The following is a 10,273-nucleotide window of genomic DNA, read 5'->3' as shown; positions in this document are numbered from 1 at the left end:
TGACATTAATTTCTATGCATCAGAAGCAGAGAGATTATTAGGAGCCAGCTGAGCTGAACACTGCATATTAAACACAAACAAGTCATGGTAATTAAAAGGCCTTTATTTCCTATTTGTTTTTTTACAGAACTGGTAACACATATGATAAATTTGTATTAAGTTATTTGGTTCCCTTGGTAACTTTATAAGGATCCCCAACGTTTGTCCACATAAGGGTCAAGAGGAGTTTGTGAGCAACGTTTGTGTCCAGTCAAGGGCTAAAGCATGCGATCCACAGTAGGCACAAGTACTGACATGAACACGCGCACCACGACACTAGACACGAAGAAACACAGCTAGAGGACACGACCTGGCTGTCCTCCGATGCTTTAAAAGATGACGAAGAAGAGAAAGAGGTGTGAAAAGAATAAAAGGGTCTTGAAAATAGAGTTGCAGTGGGGATGAGAGGTGGAGGACTAAGCGCTGAAGAGCGGGGAGATTGGTACGGTCCTGCATGTTTGGCAGCATACGGCATGTCCATGTTGTAAACATGAAGGCAGGCAGTCTTTATGTTCAGAGACAGTAGATTCAGTGGACAAGTCAACGAGCCTGCTTCCTATTCAGCAAACAACACGGATGGTACACAGCTGGTTAAACGTAAAGAGGAAAAAGACCAAAATCGAACAAATGTGGAGAAGTTTGGTGATAAATAGAGTCCTACATTCTACATTAGGAATATACACTGCAAAAACAAACAAACAAAAAGAGACAGAGTAAGTGAGTACACATATACACAAGAATACAAAGAAGAAATACAGCGAGTAATAGAGGAGACAAGACAACATGTTTCAAAGTGGTGTCTTTACCATGCTGAGAGGCTTCTCAACACATTTGAATGGTTTCCCTTTTTAAATCCCAGCATTTGTAAAAAACCAAAAAAAGAACCAAAAAAAAACCATCACCACACAACTAGCTGTGTGAACGGTGCTGTAAAACTGTCTCTGCACTGCTAGACAGCCGTTTCAGATGCAGTTGTGCATAAAGTATTGTACATCTACACAGCTATGAACAAAACCGATTAACCCTCATATTTAACAGGTAACTAACAGACAGTCATACACACAAAAATGTACGTTTAAGAATGAGTAATGCGTCCCATCATGCAAACCTGTAATGTATATTGTAATATACTAAAGGGCCCACACGTTATTCCAATATCCCACTTACACAAACACACACAGTCCCCACTCTCTGTGCCCCATAGAACTTAGATGTCATATAATCGTGGTGAACCGAGCAGTGCAAGAAAAGATAAGTACAACTAAAAAAATAAAAAATAAAATTCAATGTGCTATAAATTCACCTGGATTAACATTTGCCCCATCATCTGATGTGTTCTGTTTGCCTCTGTGTGAGCTGCCATTTTGCCACCGTAGAGTCAAACAGTGGTAATGGATGCAAGCAAGTGCAATCAGGTACTGGCAGTATTCTTAGTTATTTAGTCATTTATTTATTTGGAAATGCACTGAAATATTGTAATTGAATTACTTTTAGTGCATCATTTGGTCACAGTCAGTAACATTTATGGGACAGGGAATAAAGATAATATTGCATTTAAAAATGTGTGGCGTCACAACACATTCAAGATTGTTGCCAGGTTTGATGGATGGCAGTTTAATGTTGATTTCAGTGACTGAGTAGAGGTAAAGGAGCAGTTTGACATTTACAGAGTTAAATGAGAAGACGGATTCCAACACTGAGAACAGCTGGCCTGGCTCTGACCAACGGTAAGAAAATCTGCCTACAAGCACCTCTCAAGCTCACTAATGAACACAATTTATTTCAATCTGTCCACAAATTTGTGTCCCAAAACAGTGGCTGACAGAGACGGATGTGAGCTTCAGTGATGCTGGTGGATTTTGTTAGAGCCAGGCTGTGACTAGGCCTGCGTCCTCCCAGTCTCTGTGTTCAGATAATGGCTCTTGGTTCAAGATCATATCAGATTGTGTGTGGATCTTCTCAAGTAACTTCTCAAAATGTTAAACTATTCCATGAATTTAATTTTCCTGTGCATGATATAATACATATTACTATATTTTTATATACTTTTTTTGGCTATGTGTTTGTGAAAATCATAACTCTATGCATAGTTCTATGGGAGGGATTTAGGCCTAAAACTCAGGTGCCACTGTTTTAAGTTTCTCTCTTTTTTTGTGTAATGTTTCCATTACAACCAGCAGTGCGTTGTCCATGTGGTTACTAGTCCATTCTGCTGCTAAACCCGAAGAAAAGAAACCTAAAGAGCGACCTAGTTTGGCTCATAAATTGCACTCAGTCCAACAATAGAACATACTCTCATATATATCCTTTTAGTACTAATATTTAGAACCTATTGTGATATCATATATTATTTATACTATCAAAACAAGGCATATACATTACTAATCACAATACTGTAAAATCAGCTACCTCTATGAAACAAGGACATCAACAGCTCTGAAAGTAGAAAAAGACACACTCACTCTACTAAACTCACAACTGTTCTCAATGCTCATATATAAAGTAAAATGGATTTCGCCTTCTCTGTGACCCGAAGACCCGAAGAAGGAATGTAAAAGAGAAACACTGCCCAAGGAAAATGAAGACATGTCCGATTTTTTTCTTCGTAAATAAACTCTAGTTACTCAGCTGAGCGCTAAAGAGTTAGTGCTTAGGTTTTATGGCTTTAGTTTTATCTTATTCATTTATCTTGTATACACATACACATTTGTATAATAAAAACAGTAAAAGAGACACAGCCGTGAAGAGTTTCAGATCATTTAAAGAGAAGTGAAAAAAAAAAAAAACCCAACAAACTTCCAAGTAAAGAATGACAGAAGAAGGGATTCCAAGTCATATGTGTTCATTGGAAAAGGATTATTCATCTTTTGGCCCCTGAAAATGCATTTCGTGATCCGACAGAATTCATTCTGGGTTAGTCTTGGCAAGAATAACGACTCCTACATCCACCTACAGAAAGAATTATTTAATATTCTTCTAATTTATTATTTCAGAAAAACAGAGTTTCAAATGTGCTGTTGGAAAATGGTTATCTAATAGACTTGGAGACCCCCCCCATCCCAAACAATCAAAATTCGTAAAAACAAAAATGGTAATAAAATCCCCAAATAAGCGATGGATTGGCCTTCAGATTGGTGCTGTAACAAAATGCATGGAAGGTAAATGGTGTCAAATAAAAACTTTGCTCACAAGGAATTAGATAGCAAGCATGCGGCTACATTTTCATCCTACATGAGCTCACACAAGGTACTGGACGACACACTTGCTTAAGAATTTCAGGCGTGGAAAAATTCTTATTAGAACTCTAATGTTTGTATGACATTCTCTCCAATGACCCTCATGGAAAATAAATACACATTTGTTTCATTTAGAAAATATACAGTGCATCTTTTTTCCCTTCACGGTGTTATTAAAATGACAAATGACACCCATTTAAGTACACGAGATATTTTTGCTTCGTCTCCAAAACATGCTCATATGTACAGTATCTTGTATAAACATGCAGTATCAACGTGTATGAACTATGTATATAGGCAAAACTACACACCAATGGGTTGCTTGATTGCTTCCATGTTGCCTTTTCTTTAGTGTTGCTGCATCAACTTAAGAAAACAAAACCAAAAAAAAAAAAAAAGACTATGTGGGTTTGAACATGGTCTATGTTGTTTACACAAAATAAAGAGTTACAGTTTCCAACAGAGATAAACATATAAGAGCCAACATTTGTTAAAAACAACAAAAAAAAAGGGTCTCGATGTTTAAAAGGTTGACTGCATTTGTTTCACATTTGCTTTCTTCTGTGTGCACACAATCAAAGGGTTGGTTTTTGCTAATGGTGCCCACAGACAGCACTGGTTGTAATTAATAATTAGACCAGGGCCCGTAAGGTTTTGGTCAAACTAAAAGTTGGTATTTGTCACTGGAAAGTTCATCCTCGAATTTTCTCTAAAGGTGAATGGTAATTTACAATTACACCACATCCATTACAGTCTGCAGAGAAGCCAGGGAGCAGCATTAGCATCATATGTTTCCACATATATGAGGAAACCCATCTGGCGTGCCACATGTGCCACAGACAAGTTCAGTCTCACAAAGTTTGATCACCAAGCAACAAAAAGGTACACAGATCAAAGAACAGATTAATACCCAGTAGTGCAATTCAATTCAGCCGTTTGGTAAGCTGTGTATAAAATACACATGGATCAGTACCTTCTTCCAAACCATGTCCTCCAGCAATCAAGTGAAAAACTAAATATTCAAATACAACACAAAATGCTGAAGCAAAACACCAACAACAACAACAACAACAAAAAGAAAAAACTGCTTACATAATGCACTGCCTTCCTCTTTTCATAGCAGTTATTCATTACATAAATAATTAAAGCTGGTTTCTGAGGGTACTTCAACTTAACATCTGGGTTTAAAGTGCTTGAGGAAAAAAAGTGTTTGACATTAAATCAAGTAAACTACACTTGGATAAATAAAAGGGAAAGATATTGAAGAAAGCAAGAAATTAAGAGCACAACACCACTAACTGGAAGGCGTCCCTGGTAGTTGAAAATTGCTTATTTTGTTACTTGGAAGGCTTGTCTCCTTTATGACTGTAAGACGGTTATAGGGATTCCTTTGTAGCAAAACCCTTGTGTCAAGTCCATGACTAATGGCAGTAGCACTGAACAAGTGAGATACAGAATCAGAGGCATTGGGAGGGGAGGTGGTAGACTGCGGGCAGAAATCAACACCTTGTGAATATCATGCCACTGGTGGTTGGAAACCTGGCGGGTTTGGAAATCTGTTGTACCTGCTCTGATATTTCCTCACTTTTTGTTGTTTAGGTGACAGATGCAACCTTTTATCAAAAATACACAAATACCCTTTATTTAAACCGGAAAATCCATCATTCCCTCCCTCTGCCCTGACGTGCTGTTTCATGGATAAACTTAATACGTGAGCTTCACGTCACCGAAAGAAAAAGAAAAAAAAGAGAAAAAAAAAAAAAGAAACAGCAGTTAAGCTTTTGAAGTCAACTTTTCTCTCTTGTCGAATGAAGTATTTGAATAATAAACCCGTTTCGAAAAAAAGGCATGGAGTTTCAGTTTCCTCTCAGTTTTCCTGAGACGAAGGGTGGAGGGTCAACTAATCAAAAAGGCAGTGTGGTTGCGGGTAACTGGATATATGCTCATCCCTACTGGCTACCCAACTCTAGGAATGTACTTCAAACTAACGGAATCGGCAGGAGTGGAACATGGTGCACAGTACACCTAAGGAATGGACCTGCTTGTGTTATTTCTCTATCATATGGCAGTATAAAGCATTTTATTATCAAGCACTATTCTAAGCAAACTGTGTGACTAAAGGGAAGGGGTGAGAAGTACAACATGAGCGAATGTATGTTTTATCCCCTCTATCACCAGATTCTTGTATAGTATTCTCACTGTTCTTCATAGTCTGCTCTGTATTCTTATTAATAGAACCACAACCCCAATACAAAAATAGATATAAAGGAAATCAACAGAGTATCTGTCCATCCTGTCTTCTTTTTTCAATAACATGATTTAATATTACATGATGCTTTTTTTTTTTTATTGTTTCCCATCATGTTGAATGGTATCTATGGATCTTTTGAAAGGTGGCGGTGGGAGGGGAAGAGGGTGGAGGGAGCGGATATACAGTCAGGGCGTTCTTCTGGAATATACACTGATATGTGGGACCTGGCGAAATAATGGGAAATGCATGGGCAGGTAGGTGGAGGCGGGGACAATGTGTTCTGGTGGGAGTTTTACTTCTTGGCAGTCAGGGCTGCGAGGGCGGCGTCCACCTCCTCCTCTGGCTGCAGTGGATGCCACTGAGCGATGGGGCGACGGGGGTTGGCAAGCATGTCGGACCAGTGTTTCAGCCCGGCCCCTGTGGACTTGCTGCCCACCCAGATCTTCCCGATGGCGTCATTTTTGCCAATTTTGTCATAATCCAGCACTGTGATCACAGCTTGGATTTTCTGCGAGAATGGAAAGTACGGGAAATTACAACAAGGTTCACATATCCACGGGGATTAGATGGATCAGGGTAGGTGGGATTATAAATTCAAGCGCTGTTGAAATTAATGATTCATCAAAACTGCATCTACCAATCAAGACATGCTCATTTATAGCATTTGGAGAGTGTACAGTAAATATTGGAGACACAAATGAAAAATACCATTGAGCAAGGTAATCAACTTCATTTATGAGCCCTGCTGTTGGGTGGAAAACCACTAATGCTGTGCACAGCATGAAATTACAGAATCAAAATCACAGTTGTTCATTGCTTGATGGAAAAATGCCAATTACTCACTGACTTTTTCATTAAAATAAGATTTTTTGGGGGGGCTACAGTGTAAACAGACACCAGCTGCTCTTCTGGTAAATTTCGGATAAAGTCTGTCAGTAATGAGGGTATTAAGTATTAAGTGAATTAAACCACACTTGGGGTGGCTGTGGTTCAAGAGGTAGGGTAGTTGTTTGATCCCCAGATCCTCCTGAAAGTATCTCTGGGCAAGATACTGAACTTCAAGTAGCTCCCAGTGCTCAGGCAATTGCCTTGTGTGTGTGTGTGTGTGTGTGTGTGTGTGTGTGTGTGTGTGTGTGTGTGTGTGTGTGTAGGTGAGTGTGTGTGTGTGTGTGTGACTGACTGCATGAATGACTGAATGAGAAGTAACCCTATAAAGTGGTTTGGGTACTGATAAGATAGAAAAGTGCTCTACAAGTGCAGACTGTTCATCACTTATTGGCTCACCACCAGTGGCACAGATGTAAACAAATCAACCAGGACTGAAATCAGTAGATGGTGCAAAGTGAAGAGATGTTTTTGAGAGTTCAATAGTGCAAGTGTGGGTGCAGGATATTTCTTTAATTTGGTGATCATGCACTCATCTGTGTAGATTCTAAACATTTAGATGAGTTCATTCTCTCGATGGAGAGAAAGATTCGATGGATTTATTGTTAATTCACTTATGTAAATGGCTCCTTGACATTTTGTTGGTTGATAATGGGATATTTCCTCAGCATTTAGGTTTTTTAACATTTACTTTTTGCAAATCTTTTTTACATCTTTAAACTGTATGATTATTGATTACTTCACATATTTTCAGTTTGTTTATTATTGTAGCTTTATATTCTTGTATGATTGTATGATACTCATTCCTGATCCTGTCCATCCTCATCACCCCCCAAAGAGAACTTCAACGACTGATGATTACAAAAACTCCGATTTTGAGAAATAACTGATTATTGCTCATTATTATTACTCTGATTTAAAGTGAGAAGGTCCATCAAAACTTTGTTTCTTGTTGGCATACATTATATCATATCCACTACGGGGGCGGCTGTAGCTCAGTTGGTAAGGCAGTTATCCACTGACCGCAGGGTCAGTGGTTCAATCCCCGGTCCCGGCTCCTTGGGAAAGAGCTACTTTTCCCGAAGTCTCTCCTAGTGGGTCAGGTGAGCACTTTCCATGGCAGCCACCGCCATCGGTGTGTGTGAGAGTGTGATTGAATGGGAAATAACATTGTAAAGCGCTTTGGATAAAAGCGCTATATAAGGGGTCATTTATCTATAGCATCAGTATTTTTTCTTGAAAATGACAAGATATTGCTAATTAACTCCAGTTTTTTATATTTGTCCATCCCATTTATATCAGCGAGGGTCAGTAAAATAACAAAAACACCTCAAAATGAAGAATAAATGAAGACGTGTCCTTGCCTGCATTTGCTCCAGAGGAATCTCGAAGCTGAAGGACTCATTGTAGTAAGGATTTAAAGTGTTCTTCTTCACTGTTGTCTTCTTCTTCTTCAGCCTTTTTCCATTCTGCAGCAGGTTAATTTTCACATAGGGATCTGCAAAAAGAAAGAAGACACAATGACGACGAGCTAATAATAAAAAGCCGTGCACCAGCATGTTTGGGTTGCAATGCTGCAATGTGCCAACAGATGGGGCCAACAATGAAGATAGGGGACTGAGAGCTGCTGCATGAGTACTGCAGCGTCAGCACGTGAGCAGAGCAGGACAGACCTAATGGCTGTGCTCGAACGCTGCTTCATACACTGCAGTCGTCAAGTATCCAATCTTCACACTAAAACTATGGTTTTGGTGAAAAGTCAACGCTGAAATAGTGTCAAGTGTGATCGTGTAATAATAAGATGCAAACTGATGCTCAGTTCTGTGTATTGACGCTACCTGACAGTCCACCCACGTCCATTTTCTTCAGGTTCTTGGCCTCCAGAATACAGATGGTGAGTTTCCCAGCAGTGGGGACATAACGCAGAGAGATGCAAATGTCACCCAGTTTCTCCGGCTGCGAGGAGAAATTAAGGAGAGAGACAGAGAACTTATGTCTTTTCTTGATGTAAAAAAAAAAAAACAGATACACAAATTGTCTGCTGTAAATTCAATTTGAAATGTGCTGTGTAGTGCCAATATTAATACTTCATGCTGCCAATACATTTGTAATACCAGCAGGGATTATTTTTAAGTACATTGAGTTGTTCTTTTCAAAGTTAATAAAATACCTCAAGCAGGCATAAAGTGCGTTATGAGAGTATTTCCTTCTCTAGAGAGGCTGCGGCTGCATTGATTAAAGCCTGTTTTTTATATTAAGGTGCAGCATAATGGTAAAAGCACCACAGAGGAAGCACCTCTGTGGTGCTTTTACCATTATGCTGCAACAAGCCAGAAAACATAAAGTGTGTCCTTCACCCTGTTAAACATCAGTGTGACGTCAGAGAAATTACCAGCTTGTGCTTGTTGTTATTTTTCTGCTATGTCATACGGTGATGAGAAAGCTGCTTTTAGCAAAGAAGGTGTTTTAAATGACTCTTTTCAGTTCAATGACAGTTGAAACATGTGTTCTTGTGTTTTTACAGCTAACATTAATCTGTATGCAGCAAAGGTGTAGAACTGCAGTCCTGACTGATTTATTACAGATACAGAACATTTCAAAGGAAAACTAAATGCTGGCAGGTAGTTAACGAGAAAGCGCAGCACACAAAGAATATAGACACATAGTGTTTTCTCATCTGTAAACTACAGTAGAGACTTTGGTCAGACTTTTTTACTAACTCTTCAAGTAAAACAAATGCAGATCACTGTCCAACATTCTCACGTAATGTGTTCCAAAAGTCAGATGCTGATATTGTTACTAAAAAAACAATCCAGTACATAAAAAACAATCCAGTACATGACATCTCTAACAACTCGTAATGTGCATAAACAGGTGATTTTGGAGTAAAAGTAGTTTCACTCTCCCAACCTCCTCTTGATCTGCACTGTCAAGATCTCTCCACTCCTCAATTGGCTTTGCCAGGTCAAGCGTGTTCATGGGTATTTTAATCTCTCCGATGACATCATGTTTAGAGAAGCGATCAAAGTCATAGACGGACATCACCAGAGTCTTCCCTCCCATCTCTTGGAATGGGATCTGAAAAGACAGCAACCAGAGCCATTTTACTTCTCTGTATCATTTAAGGTGTCTGACAAATGACTCACAGCAGCACTCCGACAAAATAACAACAAATTATCAAAAACATGAGTCAGATCAGGACTGTACAGCACCATGGGCTGTGACTTTGGCCTGGAGCCACTGTCGCCCGACTTAATAAGATGCTGTTTCAGCAGAATAGGCCTGGTAAAGCTGTTTTAAAGGAACTGTTTTTATAGAGCTGTGTCAGCAGACAAGCCACACCAGAGGTGGCTTAATTTGATTCTCTTCCACATTCTCCTTGTCAGACGGCTTCAATATGACTGCTGCATGTTATCACTGCTGGCCAGATGAGTTAGTGAAGGAGTCACAGTCTGAGCAGCAGCTAAGCTCTAAGAGGAAAAGAGAAATAAGCCGGAGCACTTCACCTTTTACAAGAGCTGTCTGCCCATCAAACAGCTTAGCCTACAAGTTGTTTTAATAAGTAATAAGTAAAGGGTGACCTTGGGGTGTTTCCGCTTACCTTGAAGGTAAAGGTCTCATTGAAAACAGGATTGAGCGTTTTCTTGTGAACCTTTGTGTCAAACTTCTTCTTTTTGTCAGGCAGGACATAGACCTTGACATAGGGATCAGAGGTGCCACCGCTGTCCATAGAGAGGAGATCAGCTGCTTGCAGGATTCCCACAGTCAACTGAGGAGGCGAGAGAGACGAGATATATGAACAAAAAAAATAAAACGTAGTGTAGCTTTCTAGCTCACAGGCAAAATAAAAACTCAGCCCTTC

General features: G+C 39.5%; 1 protein-coding gene across 9 annotated transcripts in view; it reads right to left on the bottom strand.

Annotated features, from left to right (window-relative positions):
* The window catches only part of LOC137139051 (synaptotagmin-2-like), a 72,047-nt gene that overhangs the window by 13,158 nt on the left and 48,616 nt on the right, over positions 1-10,273 (bottom strand). For 8 of the 9 annotated variants that reach the window (XM_067525745.1, XM_067525740.1, XM_067525741.1 and 5 more), the window contains 5 exons: positions 10,013-10,180; positions 9,322-9,489; positions 8,250-8,367; positions 7,776-7,909; positions 86-6,034 (listed from right to left, as the gene is read on the bottom strand). In XM_067525745.1, coding sequence (XP_067381846.1) covers positions 5,819-6,034; positions 7,776-7,909; positions 8,250-8,367; positions 9,322-9,489; positions 10,013-10,180 — 804 coding nt within the window. In that variant the 3' untranslated portion in view covers positions 86-5,818. Of the gene's footprint in view, positions 1-85; positions 6,035-7,775; positions 7,910-8,249; positions 8,368-9,321; positions 9,490-10,012; positions 10,181-10,273 lie in introns of those variants that run through there. The other variant, XR_010916260.1, reaches the window with a different exon arrangement.

Source organism: Channa argus, chromosome 13 (assembly GCF_033026475.1).
Source record: "Channa argus isolate prfri chromosome 13, Channa argus male v1.0, whole genome shotgun sequence".
NCBI lineage: Eukaryota > Metazoa > Chordata > Actinopteri > Anabantiformes > Channidae > Channa > Channa argus.
Note: the sequence above shows the minus strand (reverse complement) of the source record. Positions and strands in the feature narration are given on the sequence as shown.